Genomic DNA, 25,786 nt, shown 5'->3' with positions numbered 1-25,786 from the left:
TTAAATAACACTGGTAAGCAAAAATAAACTTTTTTTTTGCCACAAGAGCCAAAATATACTTTTCTGAAGGTGAAAGGGGTGCTGAACTCGAATCCGAAGCCATACATATATATTTGGCTTCCTTTTTTTTTAATATTACAGTTATAAAAGGGAAAAAACGTTATTTTGACTGCTTTTATCCCGACATGATGTAAGTATATAAGAACGTTTTTTGTTTTTACAAAAACTGTTTAATTCATTAATTTATTTTCTGATATATCTTAAGCTTAAGCTGAAAATCCAAAAACTATCTTAATTTAATCTTAAGTTCAGGTTTTGATAAATTTCCGTAGCTTAGTAGGCTGATTTTCACTAGTGAACTTTTTCAGATTTGCAGTATTTTATTCATTTTTGGAAAGATATGCTATTTAAATAATATAAAATATCCCGAATCAATGTTGAACTCAAATTGACTCCATATTAAAAGCTTTGAAAGTCAACAAAATAAAAAAAACATGAAAAAGTGAAGTTTTTGTTTATAAAATGTTTGTAAGCGACCTAAACATAACAATCTAGGTTGGAATAGTGTTAAACATATAGCTATATACAGGAATAGCTTTTCTCTAAACTAAAAACTGTTTAAAAAAAACTTAATTATTCGAAATTATCAGTATTTTAATAGTCCCGACCTAAGATTTTATTTTCGAAATATCTCGAAAACTTGAGCCAAACTTTCAAAACGGTTGCCACCACTGAATTCAGCATACTCGAATTAACTAGAATAGATGTTTCTCGCTTCTGTTGCAAAATCGAACTATCACAGTGTAATTAATAAAACACGGTTCTTAATTGTTTTGATCACAAAACGAAGTATGCCATGTGATTTCTGGTGTAAAAAGGAATTTTTAGAAAAAGAAATTGAAATTTTCTTTTCTAAAAAAATAATTTTTATATATGTATACAAAACAATTTCTAACATTATTCAAACCAAAAGTATGCCATTAATTAATAATTAATTTACACTTAAAAACGAAATTTTGAAATATTTCCCTAACCGGTTTTCAAAAAATAGATTATTAAAAAAAAAACAAAAAAAAAAATTGAAATATTTTTTTAAAAATCCAAAAATGTGGTTTTTGAAAATTTTATAAAATCTTATTATTATGATTACTTAAGAGCTTTTGTTTAAAAAATTTCGTTGAAATCAGATACGTTACTTACGAGATATTCAGAAACCAAAAACAGCGTTCTATGGCAGGTACTGTTAATAACGGTACCTGCAAAAGTTCAAAAGGTGGGTTGTTTTTGTAACATTACACACGGTTAGAGCCATTTTGAAAAAAACGTACCGTTAGTCTAGGGAATCAACTTAAACTGTTAACCACCAAGTTTGAAGAAAATCGCTGTAGGTCGAGGTATATACAGACAGACAGACAGAATTTCCGGAACCACTTTTTTGGCATTCAAAATTAAAAAAAATTCTATTTATTTTAATGATACCCTGGTATACCCTGGTTGGTACTATACCTAACTCGAATCAAATTAATTTCAAATTGTGATACATTTCGAAACAGCTTTTTACCAAATTCAAAGTTCGATTAACGCATGATAGAAACATAAATAAGTATTGTTTTTTCTTTTTTAATAGTTACCTATATTCTAATATTGCTTTCATCACACGCAGAGATTCTTTTTTCCACTTGGGATTTTGCATAAAATCGTGCATTGAATTAATTGAATCTGATGGGACAGTGACCTGTTGCTGTAACTCAAATAAGATTTTCATTTTAAGAACAACAATCAAAGCACTATCAGTCAAACGCCAGAGTTTTATTTTATTTCTTTGACGAATTGTCCAAAAATGGATATTTAATGGCTTCATTTTATTTTGTTTAATTTTTTTAATTACAACAAAATGTCTGCTTAGTTTCCGTTTTAGTTTTATTACGAAATCTAAATCACTATCAGGAGTAATGTATTTGTGGTTTATTTTAAAGTACATAGGTATAGAATAAATCAAAACCTGATTTTTATTATTTAATAAATTAATTCAATTAGTTTGATTATGATTAGTTATTATTTTTTTGTTTTTATATATTTGTGGCATATGAGGAAATGAATAATCTTTGAGAGGCAACATTAATTTTCTAATTTTATACTCGTATATCCAGATACATAATTATCTGATGTAATTCTATTTGCGTGCACTTATAATCGTGTTTTTTGTTTTTCCAGATTAAATTAATTAATTCTACTGGATTTGCTCTTCGTATCTTAAGCGTTGTTCTCAACTATTCACGATTTATAAATTAAATGTCTAAATATACTTGTTACTCCACCATGATGGGTGACACATTTACTAGCTTTTAATTTGTTCTATAGCTCTCAGCTACGTATGTTTGTGGGTGATAAATCAATTGTTTGCTTTGATTATTTGTATGAAAATATGTATCAACTGCATGTATTTAAGAAATTTTCCAAGAGAATGTCAATTTATTTTGTTGTTCCTTTTGAATTGACATCGTGGGCATGTGAAACATCAATAGTTATTTAATGATTTCTAGGAGCGATATCAACGGTAATTAGGGTAAGTTTTGTATGCTTTAAAAAAATTAAACACGAAATTTTCAACAGGGGTAGTACTTATTTCGATGGTGGAAAACATCAAAACTTATTTTTTTTTAGAACTGACCTGAAGACATTTATGCGAATAATGTCAAATGGTTTAGTAAAAAGTATACTCGTACGAGTATTACAAGCCGAAAAAATTATCTTCAATTGCAAATATAATTTTTTTAATAACTGCAAAATAAATGTTCATTTGATGTTGTTTAAGATGATAATAATCTTTGTGAATTATAAATGTAATATTATATAGGTTAGGGTCAGCGATAAATTTTATTGCAAATTAAAATTGCATTACTTATACAAAAAAAAAAAAAAAAACATTTGTCGGTCTGATCAAATGATTTGAGATTGTGATTGGAGATCGATGGTTTTGAACGAAAATTTAAAATATTTTATAACACAAATATACCGCAGCTTCATTATTGTTTTTAACATTTGTACGTTCAAAGAAAAGAACATACTTGATGAAACAATCAAACTTGACGTAATACTGGAAAAATTCGAAATAAATCTCAGTTTTGAATATGTGTATCACAGCAAGTTTCTAATGGGTGGTATGTGCCAATTTGTGTTGTCTTGATCATTAACAATTCAAAGCTGTGGAAATTCGCTTAGCTAAATAAATACAAGCAAATTCTTTGTATGACATTTTCAAAGTTTTCCGATAAGTTCAGTTCAATACCGTGGTCTGGTTGAGTACATATGGTCGTGAACTCAATTAATATTTTCACTTTCGATAACAATCAGAAATGACATTAAGATGATGGAGATTTACAAAAAATTCCATCTGTCTGTTTGTATAAACCTAGATTTTCTTCAGACTTGCTATTAAATAGTTTTGGGTCATTATTTTAGAAGTAAAAAAATATTTTTTGAACCCTTTCAAATAAGCATAATATTAAAATTTTATAAAACTTTCAAAAAAACTCAATGTTGGATTTTGTAAAAATATGTTTCAGTTTTTTTTTTTTTTGAAAATCAATGCTTTCAAAACAGGTTGATGAATTTTGTTGATAAATACTTGCATGAAAATGGCATTCCAACTTTTTTTTTTTTGAAAAATGTTAGAAAAAATTTGTATACAGGGTGTCCCAAAAGTAATGGTCGAAACGAAATATGCTGAAAGACCAACTTAATGGCTCTCTTAAATTAGTCACTTGTTAAATTCATACCAAATATTTACGGTTTTTGATTAAATGTATGCAGTTCTTGAAAAATGCAGTTCTAAAAAATAGTTTTAGTAAAATAAATGTTAAAATTAAAAACTGAAATTTTTTTTTTGATTTTTAAAATTACATTTTTTTTTTGAAAATTTGTTTTTATGTGTCGATTAATATTTTCCTCCATTTTTTCTTCCAAAATTTTATTTGAAAATTTGTGTATGTATATGAAAATCTACTTTCTTAAACAAACAAAGTTTAATTGAATATTTCGTTTAGGGGCCAAAACAGATTGAAAAGATGTTTTCGTTATTTGAAAATCAAATTTTATATATTTTTTTTTTAGTTTTTATTAGATTTATTAAAAATCGTGTATTTTATTATTTATGTGTGTTTTTAAATTTTCTCAAAAAAGTGTTGAGTCTCTTTTATGCAAATAACCCGGTAAATATAGTAAACAATTATTAGACGAATAATACACTCTTTAAATAGCAGTGAAAGGCGCAAATTATTCTTTAAATTTTTGTATGTTTTGAAATGTAATTGAAAATCGTCGGCCTCATAAGGAAACCTCATAACTCCCAAATTCAAAATTTTACAGAAGAGACGAAAGAGTAGAGAAACAACAGAGTAGTTGGGAGTTAAGTGAAAAATTTGAATTTAAGTCTATTTAGAGTTTTCCGAATGACTTCAAATTTTCTGGGTTGCTACGCTGCCATATCTGCTAGAAAATGGCATTCAAAAGTAATTTTCGAAAAAAGGTGGAGTTACGAGGTTGCCTTATGAGGCCGACGAAATATGGAATAAAAAAATAAATAAAAAGTTAGAAACCATTTTCGATTTTTTTTAATAAAAAATTACTCTTTGAACTTTTCTGTTTCGTTATTTTCATCTGTAAGTTTATTTTTTAAATCTTTGCTTTCTACATAACAAATCACATCACTTTAGAAAACATGAATGCTCACCAAAAAGATGTGAAAACAGCTGAACATTTTCTGGAAAAAAGCAGTTAAGTTACAAAGATAAAACAATGGAGGTGAAAAATTTCAATGCTTATTGGTTGCTTGGGGTTGAAGGTCAAATGAAGGATTAAGATCCGTTTGCTGAATGGAAACTTAAGCATTTAAGAGGAAAAAGTAGGGAATAAGAGTTTATGTTCAACATAAATTTTTTAAGTTTTGATTCAGCAAATGGCCCTAAGTTATTATTTTACACGTGGGAACCAAAATTAGTTAATTTTTCGCATCATTTACCTAATAGAAAAAGTGCTAGAAAATAAAATTTATTTTTTTAATTTTCTGTATTCATTCGTTTTTGCTTCATATTTTTATATTTTTCTAAAATTTTATTAACTTTGGCCATTTGTGTACATAGTATATAGGTAGTTATATTATTAAATAGCTTTTCTGAATTCTTATATTCCTGTCTTAACATTTTATTATCTGTTTTTATTTTCTTAATAAATTAAAAGAAAACAATCTACCTTTTGAAATCATACCCAACTACGGCCTTGAATTTATCAATTTTTATTTTATCAAAAAAAAAAAAAAAAAATATTTAACACACTAAACAATCATTTTATTGTTATCAATAAAATAACCCAGCTAACATAACTCCCCAAGTCCAATCAGACCAATAGTGCTAAGCATAAACCACAAAAGAAAGAGAGATTGGCTATAATCAAAATCAAAATCAAACTTCAAACATTCAACAAGTAGAATCTACAAAGAGGATAAGAATTTTCGATCTCTATATAAAGTAGCCAGCGATCAGCTGTATAGCTTCAGTCTTTAAATTAATTGTTTCTAGTTCGGACAGACGACGACAGTAGCATTTTTATGTACATTGAAATTATTCCAAAGTAAATCGCAAGAGCGCAATCAAAACGAAAACAAACATTTAATTAAAACAAAAAAAAAATATATATTAAAACTGCTGTGCGTAGCATTTTGATTGTCTATCCATTAACAAAAGAGTGGTTGTATACATATTTACAGAATAAGCGGATAAATTATCTGGAATTTCATGCATTTTTGCAAGACATTCGAATATTTAAAATTTCTCAAGCCTATGATGTCGGAAATTTAGACAAAAAACAAACAACAACAAAATAAGCTGTTAAATAAGAAAACTTCAATTGTATTAGTTTTGAAACGACCATTAAAAGCATTTGGGTAGTGATGAATGAAAGTGATTTCAGTATTGAAAATTATAAATTAAATTTAAAATTGAAAAAAGTGCAAATTTGTGTCTTCTTCAAGAGACCCACAAAGAGAAAACAATTTTTAAAACTAAACCATTTGTTTAAAACAATCAGTGAAAATCATAATCTGAATTGGTTAATGTGCTAAGAGGCAAGCTGAATATTGTGAAGAATTTGAAGGTTAATCTTATTGATTTGAAAAGTAATACAAAAAATTTCTATCTAGTTTGGAAAAAGGTAAGAGAAGTTCGGGGTTTTTGTGTTTTTTTCTGAATTTTTGTTCAAACCTGATAAAAAATACTTAACATTAAGGTGGGCCAAGCAAAAATTTTGAGAATGTTTTATTGATTTTATTTGATTTTATTATTTTTTTTAAATAATAAATTGAAATCAGTACCTAGACATAGTGATTCAGTAAAAAAGCTCAGTAAATCGAAATTTTATTTTTTTTTTCTTTCGAGTTTTTTTTTTCAACTGTTTTGGCTTCAAAACTAGGGTTTGATATGCGACATTATAAAAAGCATGCAAATGAATGCAAAAGAATTCATGCAACTTAGAATGATGATTAGAATTTATTAATGGATGCAAGAAAAGAATGTACAACATATTTGCATTCAAAAGAGACCGCAAAATATTGGTAACTGCAAATTTGAAGTCGAATTGTTTGAGTTTAATGAATAGACTCTATTCTATTTGTTGAATTCATGAATGATTTTCCTTTGACTGCATTACGTTCAAAATGATTGCAACATATTACAACCCTTCTAAGGTATTAATAGTAATTTTAAGTAAGGCCCAATTTATTCACACTCCATTAAATTTTAAGTCCCATTTAAAAAGGGAAATTTTAAAATTTGAATGCGATTTGACAGATTTTTCATTTTAATTGAAGAGTTAAAACATAATCGAGAGTGAATAAATTGGGCCTTAGTCCAATAAAAATTATAGCTATGTGCTATTGTTATTAAAATCTGTTTAATACGGTGCATACATTATTTCTTAAGTTGTAAATATTCTTTAACAAAATTTGGCCATTAGTCCCATTACTGTCACTGAAGTTATAGTAGCAAATGCTAAGAAGTATTTACAATTTTACATAGATACACAAAATAAATTGTTTGTTTATAAATTATCCAAATGTTATCCAAATCTACATAATTGTATCTAATATGTGTGATAATTTTCGCTAATTAGCACATCTGCTCATTCATTATGTGAAAATTTTCACACTACCTATTAATGATATTAATTCGTTGTAGTTAAAAGTGAATTCACTGACATTTAAGTTCAAATAATAGAAACTTTCAAGAACTTATTTTCTTGAACAATGCCCGAAGGTTAAGACTCCAAGAACCTAAATCTTAAAAATGTACAATGCATTTATAATTAGTAAATCATAAAAGATTTTAAAAAAATTACTAAATTACTAAAACATAATTATAAAATGCTATGATGACCATTCATCAGACATTATGACTTCAATAGTGTCGTTCCTTTTTCGAAATTTTTAAATGGTAATTTAACTGGTTTATTTTGGCTGCTTGGATAATTTGTTAGTTTTATTTAAACTAAAAATAATAAGGAAGTAAAACTAATCGCAACAATAATAAAATACACGACTGGGTCGAACTTATTTGCTCGTATTTTTTATTTCAAAAGCACAACCAAAAAATTTAAATAAAAAATCGTAAGAGTCGTTTTTGAGACAAGTAAGATAAAAAAAAAAAATATATATATGCAATTTTCCCTCTAGGGAATCACTAAAAATCCTTAACTTCCCAGTTTGAAACAAATCGCTTGGAGGGGGGTCTTGGGCTTTTGCTTGAGATAGAGAGACAAATAGACAGAATATTATGGACCCGAGTTAGATTTTTTACGAGTCCTAAACTTACCCTAACTATAGTAAGGAAAAAAGTAAATGCACATAAATTATGCGAAACTATTCTATTTTAAATCTATCCCTACAACTATTAATAAATAAAAATATATACAAAAAAATGCTTAACAAATGTGATGAAATGTGAATGAATAGTGCGTGCCTCTTGTTTATGTTTATAAACAATCACATTCTTTTTATAAAGTTTTATAGTTAACTTAAATTAATACACAAATTTGTTCTATGGAACTATTTATAAAAATAATCTACGTGTTGTTACAGAGAAAATGCAATTTATTGTTAATAAAGAAAAAAAAAATACATGCGGGAAGTAGATCAAAAATAAAATTTGTTTTGATAGTAAATGATGGCGGTGGCCGGTGGTGATGCCGATATTTTTATCAAACAAATATTTTAAAAATAACTAGTTCCTTTTTTCAATGTTATTAACAATTTAAAAATAAAATGATTTATGTGAATATTTTAAAGTGCATTTTTTTTTGTTTAAAGTTGGCTAAGAATAATGTTTATAGGAAAAAGAATGCTTTATTATATTAGATACTTTTGATAACTGTCACCAAATTTTAGAAATATTTAACGAAAATTGTATTCTATATATAATTTATAAAACAACATTAAAAAAAAGGTTTGATGAAGTCTTTGTTGAATTAAAAAAATAATCATCAACCTAAAACACTTCAATTATCAAAATATGCACATACCTACTTGCTATTGGTGTTCAAAGTATAAAACCTGAAAACATTGCTGTATAGTTAATTCCCAATTATTGAAGTAATTTTTGATACATAAACTTTTTTGAACGGGATTTTGGCCAAAAAAGATGGATCGTGTCACAACTATCGTATGTATTATTCTCTTCAGCTTTCTTAGACTAATAGCAAAATAAATAGTGGACATCATGCCGAGCGAAAATAAACAACATACTCGTGGCTTCTTTTCTTGGAAAGTTTTTTATTCTATAAATACAATTATCTTATATCAGAGACTGTCATATGTCAATTTTTTTTTTTAATGTCTCAAAGCATAAACAAAATTGAAAATATAGGTAATATTTCTTAATCAAAAAAATTGTCTCTTAATTTATAAGAAGCTTGCGTGGGCTTGTTCTGGTCTTTCCAAAAATAAAAGGTTGACAAAAAATTATTACCTTATTTATGGATATATCAACATTATCTTTTCTTGAAATGGCATGGGCATGGACATAATTCTTGTACCTTTTTGGGTTTATATTAAAAGACACACCTTTTTGAGACATCAAACAAAAAAAAAAAAAACTAAAAATTGTTTAATGTCGATGATTTAACCTTGAACTTCAATAAAATAGTTTTTTGAACAAAAAAAAAAAAATAAATAATTTTGTTTCTGCTATAATTAATGCCTCATTAGTGACAATCATTGCTTAAACATCTTGAAAAAATGAAATAACATATAAAGTTCAGTTTTTTTCTTTTCGAAATAAATTTTTCACAAAAAATTTCCACGACCTTGCTTGTTATAAATAACCATTCTTATCAAAATAGTAGAACAATAAATATAGGATATCATTATCAATAACACAACATTTACATGTTCTTAGCACATATTAAGAGATTTCGATACTAATCATAATCAGTGGTTATGCTTAATAGGTATCTACAATTATACCGATTCATTGTTATGAGATGATCTACAAGATACTTTTATTTTTTTTTAATTCTCACAATCATTTGGGCATTATACAGTGGGGCGTTTTGTATAGTAGTTTGGAAAATAATGAACAAGATATGTTTTCCTTCAAAATTCTGAAGGCTTTAAATTTAAATTATTGATTAAGACACCAAATAGCTAAATTTATTTTTTTGAGGTTCATAAACCCTCTGATTAGATCCAGATTTTTTTTTTCATATTTGGTGAAATTTAGCTGTGAGAATTGGAATACATTTTTTTGACTTGGTAAAATAGTTTTTTTTTTTTTTGAAGATGCACAAATATTTATTGCATTAAAAAAATATTTATTGCAACTGAAAAATATTGCATTAAAAAAAATTAGCACTAAAAAAATATTTATGTAGGTAGGTACTGCAAATAAAAATATTTTGCATTAAAATTTTTTTTTTACTGCAACTGAAAAATACATATTTGGATTGAAAATAAAATTTCTATTACAATTAAAATTATTTTGCATTAAAAAAAATGTCTGCATTGAAAAAATAAAATTCAATTCAAAATGTGTGCATTAAATATTTTATAGAATTTCTTACAATTTTCACGTTTTGGCCTTATATCATGTTGATTACTGCAGTTGAAAAAGTTTTTGTCTGGGCTAAAAGCCAAAATTCGACGAGTATAAAAGAAAATTTGAATACGAATACAATTTTTTTATTGCAAAATATTTCTATTTGCAATAAAAATCTTATTTTCAATACAAATTTTTTTCATTTGCAATAATTTTTTTAAGCAAAATATTTAATATTTTACAACTAAATATTTTTGTAATGCAAATACTTTTTTAATTCAAATTCTTTTACTTGCAACAAATGCATTTTTTTTAAATTGAAGTTTCTACAATCCTGATCCGAAGTAGTAAAAAACAGGTTTTTTGCATTATCAAACAGTAATATTTAAAAAAAACGGGAGCAGACTATTTTTTCTGACTGTGGATTCTGACTAAGGATTCAGCAAACCGAAAACCTTCAGAAAAGTAGATTTTTGTTTCGGCAAAAAAAAAAACAAAGTTTAATTTTGTAAACCAGTGTTATGTACGTAAAAATTGAACTTCAAATGTTTCCAGCTTACAATTCTTTATTTGATTTCAATGTTTAATTGTTTTTGTCACACTGTTTGTCATTGTCGGCCAGTAGTCTCTCAATAATATCTAAAAAAAAAAAACACAAAGATCAATTCTTAAGATTATACCTACAAGAAAAAAAAATAATAATTCTCTGAGCAAAACACACCCACAAACAATCTTTGAGGTTCCTTCAGACACAACATGGTCAGTCTAGTTCGTAGTGTGATACAAAATACATCGTTCGATCGAAAATGTAATTTGAAAAAATAAAAATACGCAACTTTTCAATTTTCCTCAATTTTTTTTTTTAAGAAAAAAAAAAAAAAAAATTTTCCTCTATCACAGTAATTTGATTTCCTGTTCCTAATTATCATTACAATAGAATTATAATTTTTAACAACAAATTTCAAAATAACGGTTAGTAGTTTTGATATTCAATTCAAAGTTATAAAGTAAACTTGTCATTAAATATATTATGACACACTTTTGGATATAACTCATTCTAGATAACCTCACATGGTCACATAGAATGATATTAAATAATAATGTAAAAAAAAAAACATAAATATTGATTGAGCATCCCATCGAGACCCGGGCGCGTGTATTCGTGAAGAAGAAAATCAATTGAACAACTTTACAAATCAACTGTTCAACAATAAAAAAATAAATTGCTTTAATTTGTGTGATAAATAAGGTTTTAATAAAATTTTAAGATAAAACTAGTTCAAAGCTAAACTTAAATTGTGGATATTTCTGAATTAATTGATGAAATTAATGAAATTTATAATTGTGACTCAACCAGCTTGATAACTGAATGATTACTGTAATCTATAGTTGTGATATCTTCAAATTTGTATGTGATATTTGATGACACAATTACAAAAATATATAAAATTCATATTAAATTTAATAAAACCTCAAATTTTAAGAATTACAAGATTTATTAAAAAAAAATTTAAGCAAAAAAAAAATCTGTGATACTTTGTTTTTGAATTTATCACAAATCATTTAAAGTGGCCATTGACATCAACACGTGATATATTCTTATGTCGTTCTAGTTTAATTTTTTTTTTTTTTTCAAGTTTTGAGTTAATTCGCGCGTATTCTTTGACATGTTTTTGAAGAAATTCAAATAAATGAGCTCCATCTATTGTGTTTTTGAATGAAGAAACTCAACGATTTATTTTTGTATGCAGGAGAATCAGATGAATGTGTAAGATGTTTTTGATGTAGTGTTTTCGTAAGGAATTTATATTTGTGTGTTTACAGACGAACACGGGGTCGTTCTCGTTTGACGTGATTCACTTTTATACGAATCGCATTGATTCAATTAAATTCCATTTCATTCTTTTCTTATTTAATTGTCAATTATGAAGTTGTTTTGTAGTATTTTTGTTGTTGTTGTTGCTAAACAGTTTGTAAGTCCAATAAGTAATACTTGATATTTGTAGTGAATATTGTGTTGTCTATTACGGTTTAGTGACGGAAAATAACAAAAGATTTGAATCGTCTACTAAGGACGGTACGGCGACTGAAAAATGCGTAAGAAAGTGAAATTGAACAGTCTAAGTTACAGGAAAATATAAATTTCTTATGTGAAAAGAATGTGCCAGCAGTTAGTAAATTATAAATTATGTGTCTGGTAAAATTCTATTTTATTATTTTATTAATATTTTCCTTTCACTTGTCATAATTTTCAAACTATGAATCCTTAAACTCTTAAATATGGCATAACAACTAATATAGGCATGCGAATAAAATTGATCTTCCTATCCTTACACTGATTTTCTATATTAGTGGTAAATTTAGCAGTTTCAATTTTGTTTTATCTATATCGATTTTAACTTCTACTTTATTAAAAAAAAGTCATGATTATAATTTATGCTTTAATCCCAGCTATTTTCATGATTTTGTAAAATGTTTCAAATGAATAGAGAAAAATCTTTGAAAAATCAAGCCTCAAAAACGTTTCCATTTAATTTTTTGAATGTAATTTCCAACTTCGTGAAATCAAAATTCGTTGGCCAGTTTAAAGTATAAAGTTTAGTAAAAAAATCTATAAACCTTAACAAAACGAATCACCAAAAACTACATAACCAAGTTTGAACCAAATCTCTTTACTGGTTTGGGTTGTTGCCTGATTTACAATATTGCGAGAAGACAAAACAAGTGCGTTGGGTTTTTCTCAACGTTTTTTTTATTTTTTAAACATTTTAAAATTGTTAGAAAGTTTACAATTATGTCTTCAGCTAACACAAAAAAAAAAAATAAAAAATACCAATCTCCCTTGAGATACGAACCACTTTTGTTTATCCTAATTAAGCTATCGTTTGTTGTTGTTTACCGTGTAAAAATGTCACTATGTCACTCACTATAAATTAAATATTTGGATCACTCCAAAAAAAGTGCTCAATCAGATTAATTAATTTCTTAGACTATCGAAAGAGTAATTAAAATTTAACTTTCAATATTTCAATAATATATCCTTGAACATGTCAATTAACTAGCAATGACATCCTTCTAGCATGGAATGTGCGATATGTTTCTGTCATATCATGAGATAATTATTTTATTATAAGTATTTTAAGTATTATATTATTATATATTGTATTATAAGTATTTTATTTTTATTGTGAGAATATTAACACTTAAGATTATTAAACCTTAATCATGGAAATTTATTTTCTTAAATTCTATTTTTAAGTTACCTACCTCAATATAGATTAGATATATTCGTATAGACATTCAAATTTCGTAATGGAACTTTTTGAAATTTAAAGCAATTAATAACCTTTGATTGCTTATGTTAATTTTATGATAGCTTGTCAATATTTCAAACAATAATTGTTTTTGGAATTTTAAGCTTTCATAATGAGAGAAGATATTGAGTTTTTTTTTAAATATCAATCATATTAATCTAATTCGATAAATTATGTGGGGTCCTAGTTCAATTAATTTAGCTAAGGTATTTAGTATGAAAGAGATCTTTGAATATTAAAGCGTTAACTTTAAGTTTTAAAATAACCCAGAACTTTTCTTTTGCGGAGGAACCTTTAGATGTAAGTTCTCATTTCCTGAAATTGTATGCTTTTTGTATTTTGTTTTATCTGCCAGTACGCTGTATTGTTAAATTTAAATTGCAATATTTTTACTTGCGATATAGGTACTATAGGGCAAGTTTAGGATTCGTAAAAAAAATCGAACTCGAGATAACAATTTTACGTGACATTACGATGATGGAGAATGCCAAAAAAGTGGGTCCGGCAATTCTGTCTGTCTGTCTGTCTGTAAGAACCTCTAGCTACAGCCTAAACTATGAAGCGATTTTCTTCAAACTTGGTAGTTAACAGTTTTGGGTGATTCCCTAGAGGAGAAATTGAAGTTTTTTTTTAGGACTAAAACTAACGGTACCTGTCATATAACGGAAACAGAAAAGTTGATTTATTTCAAAAACGGCTCTAACGATTTTGATTAAAATTTTTCTGCTTACTGTTACAGATAAGAACCTCCTTTGATAATAAAAAAAATTTTTTTTGTACCGTTATTAACGGTACCTGCCATAGAACGGTTTTTTGGATTTATGAATTTCTCAAAAACGACAAAACAGATTTCGACCAAATTTTTAATACAGAAACGTTTAAACAATCATTATTTAAAAAAATTTTTAATTTTTTAAAAAACACATTTTTGGATTTTTAAAAAATATTTCAAATTTTTTTTTTGAAAAATCAATTTTTTAGAAACGAGTTGGTGAAAAATTTTGAAATTTTGTTTTTATGTGTAATTAATTATTTATTCAAAATTGCATATCAACTTTTTTTTTGAAAAATGTTAGAAAATTTTAGGTAAATATAAAAAATTATTTTTTTAAAAAACGTCTCTAACGATTTTCGAAAATTTTTTTCTAAAAATTCCTTTTTATACTAGAAATAAAATGGCATACTTAGTTTTTTTTGTAAAAGATCATTAAAAACGGCATTTAATTATTCATAAAAACAGATTTTATTTTTTTTGCACCACTAACGAAATTCCGTGAAAATATCAAATTTTAAATTTTCCCTTATTTTGTTCAATGAAAAACTTTAACATTAGAGTAACTTTTAATATAAGAGCAAGTACGTGCGACCCCAGTCGTGCAATTTATTTGTATTTTATTGTACACTTTGGAAATTTATAAAACTTTTTTAAAACTTTTAATAACAGCTAAAGTTTTTATAATAACCGGTGTCAAACTATAAATTTTTTCACGGTGCCTCTCCATAATAATTATTATTAATATAATAAATATTATTAATATTATTAATTATAATTAAAGAGCAAAATGGGGTACAAAATAAAAAAAAAGTTTTACTAAATTAATTATAGGAATTATTGTTACCTTCATCTGTTGCTCAATTGACACAAAATCTAAAAAAAAGACATCTAAGATTATATACCCTATGTTTCTGTTTTATAAATACAGAAATTGAAATACTCAAGGTCGCATTACTTTTTTTCAGACTCCAAAAAAATGGCCAAAAACAAAACACCTATTGTGAAACTATTTGCCCCAATAAAACTTTTATGACAGTCATTGAATTCTCATTAGTGATGTTAGATATCCCAATCGAGATAAATTAACAAACAATAATTGATATGAACACCAAGAATTTCTTTATGAATTTCCATTTTTGATAAATGTAATCTATCGAATAATATTGTATTGCTTTAAAATCACCACATGCGATCGACTAAACACGATAAAGACAAATATATTTGATTTAAACCTTAGAATCTTAAAAAGACTTTGCTCATTATCTTAAACAAGATAATTGGGGAAAAACAAATCTCGAATTAATCAAAAAATACAATCCAAATTAAACGTTATTATACACAAAAAATCAACCCCTGAGATCTAAATCCGTCAGCAATTAATTTATAAACATATAACTAATAACCTTTTACTCAAAAAATTAACAAAAACACGAACAACAATAATGTGGGTACTGATGATAAATTTACTGACCAATTTAAGTAAATGCTGTGATGGTCTTTGAAGGCGGAATCAGTCAATCGTCTAATTAACTATTTTTCTAAAAGCTAATTGATTTACTGCGGCAATCAACGAAACTCTTTTTGAATGAAAGTTTCCACGCTAAAATTCGTTGAATGCTCTTAATCAGCTACAGTGGTCACAAAAAATAAATTGATATGAAATTAAAAGCTAAATTTATATTTGATATGGATTTTACTTCAGTTAGAGTTCAAAACCTTCAATAAACCAACAAATTCCATTTAAAGTTTGCCCTTAAACCTGACAATAGTAGAGTGATAGTTTTTAATCCACAAACTTTTTTAATATTTTGATTTCCACAATCCAGTCTTAAAAACGAAACTTTTGAAACTAAACGAAAAAGTTTGTAACCCTACAAGCCAACAGCAAAAATGTTAACGAAAACACAAAGAAAAAATATAATTCTTAAATCTTTTTATATAATAGATACAAGTTTGCTAAATGTATAAATATAATTAAAAAGAAAAAACATAAAAAAGGAAATACAACATGTTAAATGAATTTGAGCACCAACAAAATATGCAATTCGATTTCTGTTTCTATAAAAGATGTATTTTTAAATACATAATTTTCCAAATCATAAGAACAGTTTTTGAAAACAATCTTTTTAAACTAAAGTTGGTATATAATTTTTTAATAACACTGGTCTGCAAGGAAATCCTCCTTTAAATAAAACTATACTTTTCTAAAGGATTTTTGTATGCTGATTCCGAATCCGAAGTCAGAATTGATGTAGTACGTCACGTTTTTTTAGATATTCCCGTTAGAAAATCTCAAAAACCCATTTTTTTGCTGTTTTCGAAGAAATATTTTGCCATCATGTAATATTTTTCAATTAAAATTGTTACGGTTTATAAAAGAACTTATTTTTTTCTTTCAAATTCAGTTTCAATCTTCTTAATATCTCTTTTCTTCTCCGAGATATCTTAATTTAAGTAAGTTTAGTAGGTTTGGCATATCTTATCATAAAAAAAAAACTGATCTCTAAAAATTAATATATCTTTCTCCCTAGAACAAAAATATACTTTTCTAATGGACTTTAGTGTGCTGATTTTGAATCCGAACTAAAAAAATTTCGGTCAGCTCTGGTTTGTGAGATATAATAGTTTTTATTGAGATTTTCTAAGAAAAAACTTGATTTTGTGATACTTTAATGCAAATATCTTAAAATCCTCCCGTGATTAAATTTTTTTGACTTCGGATTCTAACACAGCACATCAAAAACTATAAGAAAAGTATACTTTTGTTTCTAGGAGAAACAAATCTGAAGCTTTACAAGGCAGTTTATCGAATGGTTTATTACAAATAAGATATTTCAAAATAGATATATAGTATATAAAATAACAAAACACGTAAAAATTTTGTTTAATGTATTATGGTTTTCTTTACATATTTGACTTTTTAAATATAATGGGCGTTGATATTTTACATTTTCCTTAATTAAAGTGTTTTTTTTTCATGTTGGATTTACTAAAAAGTAAAGGATTTCGATATTTCTGTTTTTTTTTTATAAATCAGTATTTTACAATATGAGTAAACATTAATGTAAAAGGACATATTTGGTGTCAATCGATAGACCATATTACGGGGAATAAGTCCTCTAAATTTGAGGTCAATGCTACAAATAGTTTTAATTTTGCACGAGTTCAAATAAATCAAAAAGGTTGATTTTTTAGAAACTACCCACATTTTTCAAAAATCATTTTTACAAAAATGGTACCTGATAGAATTTTTCTGAAACCAGATTTAGATTCAGGAAAGTCTTATCTTTCATAATATCAAAAAATTATTTGAAGGAGAAAAAAAAAGTAAAATTTTGCAGACCAGTGTAATTATTACAAAATTGCATACCAAACCAAAATTTAGAAAAAAGCCAATGCCCCGTTTTCGAAAATCTGATTAAAAAAAAAATACAGGGTGTCCCAAAAATAATGGATCAAACGAAGTATGCTGATAGGCCAACTCAGAATTTGGTAACTTGTTCATCCCAAATCTTTACGGTTTTCGATTTAATGCAGTTTTTGTAAAATTTCGATAAATCCCGACTTTGCAACAGTATTTTGCTTCCTTCGCTCATAATTCATTTTTGTTTTGTACAATTCTTTCACTTAAACATTGCCTAATAATAAGAAATAATTAATTAATCAAAATATTTTTTTCTTTCATTCGCCATTTTGCTGCAAATGAATTAACAGTTCCATGTTTTATAAAAACTCAATTTCTTACTTTTATTTCGGAGCAACACCCTGAAAAAAATTTGTACGGTGTGACCCTGGTTTATTAATTTGAAAACTTGCCGTGTTATTGCAGATTTCAAAAATGTATAAAAGTTTCCAAAGATGAAATTAGATAAAAAAAACAGAGGTTTTCAGAGCAAAATAACAAACTAAAATACCTATAGGCTTTTGTTCAAAGAGAAATAAACAAACAACAGGTCAAGAAAATGTGTTTATTTTTGTTTGTATTTTTGCTCTGAAAAACCCTATTTTGTTGAATTAAAATTGTAATATTTTTTGATCTAACTACAACTTTGGAAACTTGTATACCTTTTTGAAAACTGCAATAACGGGACAAGTTTTTAAAGTAATAAACCAGTGTCAAGCCATAAAAATTTTTTTCGGTGTGTTGCTTTGAAATAAATGTTGGAAATTGAATTTTGAGAAAACTTGGAACTGTTAATTAACTTGCAGCAAAATCGCGTATGAAATAAAAATGTTTTGATTAATTCATTGTTTCTTATTATTGGACAATGTTTAAGTGAAAGAATAATAAAAAACAAAAATCAATTGGAGCGGAGGAAGCAAAATACTGTTGCGAAGTAGGAATTTTTCGAAATTTCACAAAAAATGCATTAAATCGAAAACCGTAAGGATTTGGGATGAACAAGTTACCAAATTCTGAGAGCCCTTAAGTTGGCCTATCAGCATATTTCGTTTGATCCATTACTTTCGGGACACCCTGTATATCAAAATTAAAAAAAATCCAAAAACTTTTCAAAAATTGATAAATATGTAGATTACATAAAATTTTGATGATTTTTTGTAGGAAATAACTTCAAAATACATAGTATCATTTTATTGAGACATTATATATAAAACTGGAATAATAAAATTTGAAGAAAGTCGGAGCAAAATATGAAGTTTTTTACAAAAAAAAAGAAGAGTTTTTTGTCAAAAAAAACTATGTTTAAAAGTTTAAAAATAATAATTTTATTAATGAAATATCTTCTACAAATTGTTATTCCACTAAAAAAACATTTATTTTATCAATAAACGTCGATATAAAACAATAAATACCAAATATATTTATATATATATAATTTCAAGCACAGTGTAATGATTTTCGAAAAAAAAACATTTTTCGTTAAAAGATAGAAATTGATTTGCATTTTTGAGAAAATAAAACTTTTTCAAAATTGATATATGGCAGGTTGGTATTAAATATTTCTAAGCCAGTGTAGCTGAAAAGAAGCATTCAAGGCATTTTGTAGCGCGGAAATTTTCATTCTTAAAGAATTTTATTGATTAGGTAATTAGTCTTTAGATTCTTGTTTTATTAAGATTGTGCATTACTTAATTACAGGTTACTTTCATTTTTCGTTCCGTTTTCATTTTATAATTGCATCCATAATACTATAATGAGAATTTAAAAGTTTTTTACTTTGAATTTTTCCTATGCGCGTAATTCTTTTTTTTTTATCTCTTTACTCAGGATCAGGATGCATTTTCAGAAATTATTTTTTATTATGTACATGTACATGTCTATGATCTGATTGTTATTTTTTAACACTTGAAAATACCCGCTTGCGCATGTTGCGATAAAAAGGTTCTTAATCTGTGTATTATAACTTATAAGTCTTTGGCCTTTTCCCTTACATCAATGGAATTTAAAAAATATATCTATCTGAGTTCTCATTTGCATAAGACTACTTACCTGTAGAATAAAAAAAAAAATGTCTGCTCCTAAACATGTAATAGTTATTTTACAAACAATAAAACATTCTGACATGCTAGGTATTGTGTTGCATTCACCACAAAAACTTTTTGTTCTTTAACACTTTGAATGGAATAGCTTTTGGATGAGTAAAAAATTGCGAAAGACTATTGATCAATATACCCACGTTTGTTCAAATTTCTGATTATTAAAAATATGATATAACTATCAAACTAATCAACAGAATTTCAAAAATGTTAGCAATTATTAAACATTTATTTGTGGTTTTAAAATTGAAAATTATAATTTCATTGATTTTGACAATCCATTAACTCTATTGTATGACTTGGAAATCTTATAAAACTACAAGTCAAATACAAATTGACTTATTTTGTGTTATGTTTCCGAGTTTGTTCTTTAACGCGTCCAAATACTTTTTGTGCACAAAGAAATCGGAAATAAGTAGGTAAATACTAGCTTCTTTTTTCATCTCTGATCAGTTAAGTTTTTAAAATAATAATGAGAATGTATCAACTGGGAATAATTTTATAGTAGAGATAAAAAATGAAATAAAATCGTAATAACTTCAATTCAAGTACATTTGCATTATACGATTTTGAAAAGGAATAAATTATTTATTTTAAACTATGATTGTTAAATAAACAAAAAATTACATAGCTAACTTTTATGCTTAATTAACAATTTATTTTTCTTCATTCACAGATCGTAAACTTTAAAAATCAAAATGGTTGGAGGAGCTAAGATAAAAACTGAACAAACTGCTGCCAATGATCCAATGATCAAGTACATGCTCAAGGTCCGTGAAGACCATGCCCGCCAGCAAAAGAAAGACTATTCCCATGTGTTTCGAAGTAAATCCCGCTTTGATTTTATACGGCTTTCAAGTCTTGCTGTGGGAATAGAATTTGCTTATGCAGCAGAAACAGCATTTGTATCACCGATCTTGCTACAGATCGGTATTGAACATAAACACATGACAATGATATGGGGATTGTCACCTTTACTGGGTTTCTTTTTGGCCCCCCTGTTGGGCTCAGTCAGTGATCGATGTCAACTTAGTTTTGGTCGAAGAAGACCTATCATTTCATTGCTATCATTTGGAATTTTGCTGGGTTTACTGCTTGTGCCATATGGAAGAGATATTGGTATTCTTCTTGGTGATAGTCCACCAAATATGGAACGAATATTAGATTTCAATTCTACCGAAATAATTCCCGAAGCATTGCAAGCTGAAATACGAGCTGAATCTGGAGGAAGCTTCAAATTTGCTGCCATATTTACCATCTTGGGAACAATATTACTCGACTTTGATGCCGATACATGCCAAACACCATCTAGAGCGTATCTTTTAGATGTTTGTATACCAGAAGATCAACCTAGAGCTTTGAGTACATTCACAATAATGGCTGGACTAGGTGGTACGTTTGGATATGCAATTGGCGGTATTGACTGGGAGTCAACTAGAATTGGTAATTTCATGGGTGGAAATATACCTACAGTATTTATGATTGTGACTATCTGCTTTGTGATATGCTATACTATTACCATTACAAGCTTCAGAGAGATTCCATTAACTCTTATCGAAAGAGATGAATTATTAAAGCCATTGTCAGCTGGAGCTATTACAAAAGAGACTTCAAAGAACAATAATCAAGTCTTTTATATAAAAGAGGTAAGTCTTCTTAATCATTTCTTGATGAGAATTCAAAAATATTAAAAAAATGTTTCGCTTTAGACAACAACGTTAGAACTTAAAATGGCCGAAGAGGATTTAGAGGACTCTGACAGTAAGGAAGCTACAAATGGAAATCTTATGAAACGCAATCCGTCCAATTCCGATCCAGAATCCAATGATTTCCAAGACGATAGAATATCATTGGGACAATACCTGAAGAGTATTATCATAATGCCCAAGTCAATGAGAATTTTGAGTCTGACAAATCTTCTCTGCTGGATGGGACATGTTTGTTACTGCTTATATTTTACAGATTTTGTAGGTGAAGCAGTATTTCATGGTGATCCAGGTGTAAGTTTGATTTTCTTGAATTTAATACAAATTTATACAACTTTCCTTTTGAATTTTAGGCACCAATAGGCTCCGTTGAATATAATTTATATGACGATGGAGTACGTTTTGGATGTTGGGGAATGTCAATTTATGCTTTATCATGTTCAGTCTACTCAATGACTGTTGAGAAACTTATGGAATGGTTTGGGTAAGTAGGATTGGTTTAACAGCCTTGAGGTAATCATTCAAGAGTTTAATTTTTTTGTTCAGACTTAGGGCAGTTTATATAGGAGGTATTATGTCTTATGCAATTGGAATGATGGTCCTTGGAATATGGCCATCGAAATTGGGTGTTCTATTGCTGAGTACAACGGCTGGAGTTATCTATGCTACACTTTTCACAATTCCATATATTTTAATTGCTAAATATCATGCTACGGGATGTGTAAGTATAACTTGCATTCGATTTAATTTTAATTTATCATTTAATTTTGTCAAAATAATAACTTTATAACAATTTATTTTCTTTTTTTTAGTTCAAAATGCGCAGTGGTGAAAGCGTACCACTTAAACACACTCGAGGTCTTGGAACTGACATTGCGATCATCAGTAGTATGGTCTTCATAGCACAGCTCATAATCTCATTGAGTATAGGAAGTTTAGTGTCCTGGTTAGCTACAACTAGCGCTGTATTATACGCAGCAAGTGTATTGAGTATAGGTGCTGCAATATCTGCCATGTTTGTTTTATACATCTAAGAACAAATTAATTAGTAAATAATTATATGTAATAATGATTTGTAATCGTTTTTTAGTAGATTAATTGTGTGATGATTGAATGGTTGGTGAGGGCCTATGGTCCCTTACTATTTTATTAATAAATATAATTTTTTTATAAACCATGTTTAGTATTAATAATTAAATAAAAATTAAAAAAAAATCATTAAAAGTACCGATGAAAACATAATAAACAAAATAATGTTAAAAATAATTTATTATACTCTTTTTCTTTTTCAAACTAATTCAAAATAAAAGAGAACTATATAAAGACACACAGAAATGATTGCGAGTTGTAAATCACAAGACTTTGGTTCTTTTAAAGCTCATTGCATTATACATTGTTTTCTACTTATTTTCGAGTAGAAACCATTGCTCAGGAAAACATTTATACCAAACAATATAAAAAAAGGTTACGTATACGCCATACGTATAAGAAGCTACTTCCAACTATTTTCTCAGTAAAAATTATCAAGAAAGAGAACAATTTCAACCCAATACAGAAATTTATTTTAAATGTTGGTATTTTGGTTTGCACTCAAATATAGGTAGGTAGCAGTGGCGTGCAAGGTGTGCATTGCACACCCTGATCTAACGACGAATCCTTCAACGACCAATGTCTAATATGCACAAATATGCACAATTACACAACCCATAAAACCTACATCACAAAGTCTACATTCATATTCTTCCTTTCTAATTACACTGATCGGCAAAAAACTAAAAAAAAGTCGGGAGCAAGAACTTTATAAGGTGATTTTAATTGACTTTAGTGTGCTGAATTTAAAACTGTTTACAGATTTTTTCTATAACGTCTAGTTTTTGAGCTATACTCATCACTATTTTCGCTATAAAGCTTCAAAAACTAATTTTTAATTGAGTTTTTTTTTATGTTTAGTCAAAAATATATACATATTTTCCGTAATATGTTGTTTATCTATCATAAATTTCTTTTTTCAATATCTTTGAGAAAAAAAAAATAATTTTGAAAAAATATAAATACCTTTAGGACGTTTTAATATGGCGTTTTGAGATTGCATAAGTAGTTTTACAAAAGAATAATTAACGGTGATGTAATTCGATGTCAAATGTACCCAAAAAAACGAGTTTTTGACCTATTAATATTCAATTATTTCAAAAACGTGACGTGCCAGTGAAATTTTGACTTCAGATTCGGAAATTCCTCTCGAAAAGTAGGGTTTGGTTCTTGCTCTATATTCGTTGCCGACCAGTGTTATTGTTCTTTCAAAATTGCTTCATCGATCGTTGAGAAACAAAATTAAAAAATAAACACGTACGAAATCTCGCTGTGCATGTTAATGTCAACAAGATTTTCGCTTAATCCATCTCCATCGTCTTGGATGAATTTGTAGTATGAATGTGTAGGATGAATTTGTAGTAAACTCGTGCGACGGTTTTCTGTGCACGGGCTTTTTTCTTTTCTCATGTATCTGTTCTTTTCAATGTATATATTAGATCGAATCTCGTGCGAAAAAAAGTAATGCACGAGAGTCTGGAATGTAGTTTTGTTTTCTGTTGTAGGTACAATAAAGGTATTTTTGTTGTTTTTTTATTTATTTGTATGGAGAAAACAATAAAGGGGAAGGGTCTATTTAATAAATTAATTAATTCATTGATATTTTTGTATTTATCGATACTTTCCCGTAAGAATGTTTTAAGGGACATTTTAAAAATTGTTCAGGAAACGAAAAAAATTATTCTTGTGAGGAAACTAATGGGTTGCACAGTTTTATTTTCTCTCTAGTTTCATCTGAATACATGGTGAGACAACCAAAATGGGACAAAAACGTGGTTTTTAACTCATAGTAAATTTTGTTTGTTTTGATGTCGAAAATCGTGGTATTTTACTATTTCTATCAAAGGTAGACCTATCGAAAAAAGTTAAATTCAAAAGTTGTAGATAATAAAAAGGTCTACAACTCTAACACAAACCATTTTTTATATAACCTCAAGAGAAAAAAGCAAAAATACGTTTTTTTAGTTTTTTATTTTTATTTTTTACAAAAATGGTTGGATTTTAACAAAACCCGGTATAAAATTACTTTGCTATGTTTTTTACTTATTTTAAATGTTTTGAGCAAAATATATTAATTTTTGGATTTTTGACGACTTCAATTTGAAAAAATAGCCTATTTTTCAATCAAAAAAGATACCAAAAAAAATTGATTTTTGATAAGTTTGGAATGCAGTTATTTAGATTAAAACCTTTTAATTAAGACTATGTAGATAAACTTAACTTTTATTTCAGAAAATTTTGAAGGAAATTTGAAACAAAAAAAAAACAAAAAAAAAAGATTTTTAAGACCGATTTTTCCGTAAATGACAGTAATATTGGCGAGAAATATTTTTCCATAGAAATTAAATTATTCTTTTCCAATGGCCTTTGACCTTCTTTGTGCAAATTTTTTTACTCTAGTCAAGTACTTTCTTAATACAAATTTGATCTTCATAACTCTCCTAATAATTTGTATATGTAATTGACAAAACACAAATTTGTAGTTCTGAATAGGCCTCTGAAGACCTTAGTCTTGAGGATACGATTAAAGAAACTCAAAATATATGTCTTTTAAACGAAAACCTCGATTGTTTAAGGTTTTCAAATTAAATTAACAAGAATGAAATAACTATGTACAGGGGCGTACGTTGAGTTGTCGGGGCCCCGGGGAAAGACTAAATTTTGAGGCCCTTTTGATATAGAAAATAAGAACAAATAAAAAAGTACGTATACGGCCTATTTCTTTTTTTTTTGCCCCTGATCTAACTAGCATTTGTTGGTATCTATAAAATTATTCAAGTAATATTTTTTGGGGTTCCAAGATAACATGTACCTAATCTTTCTTTCAAAATAGTAATTTATTTTTTTGAGCTGGTATTTTTTATTTTTTTGTTGAGATGAAATATGTGGCTGGCTACCAATTCATTATGCAATAATAATAATTTAATTTTCATTATTTTTTTTCCTTTGTTTATAAAAAACTACTTAAAAAAGTTTTCTCATGGAATTTGATACATGCAACATTTATCGGGTCAGAAAATTTAAAATACTGCGCGACACTGCACATGTACAATTGTACATGCCTGAAATAAAGCACAAAAGTCTTGCATGGCCATCTAAACAAAAATTTTATTTAATAAGTTTTTCACTTTTCACCACTTTAAGCTCCTTTGCAAGAAACAGAAGGTATACCAAATTTTATAGTTTTTTCCTAAACTTCAAGAAACGATTAAATGCATATACATATATTCCGTTAATAGTGAAAAATTCTATGGGATGAAATCACTTTTAATGCTCGAGAAATTTCCAAAAATCGGTTAAAATTTTATTTTGAAATATTTT

At 27.2% G+C, this 25,786-nt stretch overlaps 1 protein-coding gene across 2 annotated transcripts; it reads left to right on the top strand.

The window, feature by feature from the left end:
* The first annotated feature begins 5,557 nt into the window (after positions 1-5,557).
* LOC129917874 (proton-associated sugar transporter A) lies at positions 5,558-22,527 on the top strand. 2 transcript variants are annotated; one of them, XM_055998070.1, is made up of 6 exons: positions 5,558-6,207; positions 20,347-21,316; positions 21,380-21,670; positions 21,730-21,860; positions 21,923-22,097; positions 22,189-22,527. In XM_055998070.1, the coding sequence occupies exons 2-6, from the start codon at positions 20,369-20,371 to the stop codon at positions 22,408-22,410; spliced, it is 1,767 nt and encodes a 588-aa protein (XP_055854045.1). In that variant the 5' UTR covers positions 5,558-6,207; positions 20,347-20,368; the 3' UTR covers positions 22,411-22,527. The 2 variants fall into 2 exon arrangements, with proteins under 2 accessions (XP_055854045.1, XP_055854046.1); XM_055998071.1 differs by lacking the exon at positions 5,558-6,207 and adding an exon at positions 10,929-11,054.
* Positions 22,528-25,786: the final 3,259 nt, after the last annotated feature.

This window comes from Episyrphus balteatus, chromosome 4 (genome assembly GCF_945859705.1).
Source record: "Episyrphus balteatus chromosome 4, idEpiBalt1.1, whole genome shotgun sequence".
Lineage (NCBI taxonomy): Eukaryota > Metazoa > Arthropoda > Insecta > Diptera > Syrphidae > Episyrphus > Episyrphus balteatus.
Note: the sequence above shows the minus strand (reverse complement) of the source record. Positions and strands in the feature narration are given on the sequence as shown.

Excerpts from the sequence above, each read along its gene's own strand:
- LOC129917874 (XM_055998070.1), top strand. The coding sequence starts at position 20,369 with ATGGTTGGAGGAGCTAAGATAAAAACTGAACAAACTGCTGCCAATGAT. Across the intron at positions 21,317-21,379 it reads AAGTCTTTTATATAAAAGAG|ACAACAACGTTAGAACTTAA; the intron begins GTAAGTCTTCTT and ends GTTTCGCTTTAG. Across the intron at positions 21,671-21,729 it reads TATTTCATGGTGATCCAGGT|GCACCAATAGGCTCCGTTGA; the intron begins GTAAGTTTGATT and ends TTTGAATTTTAG.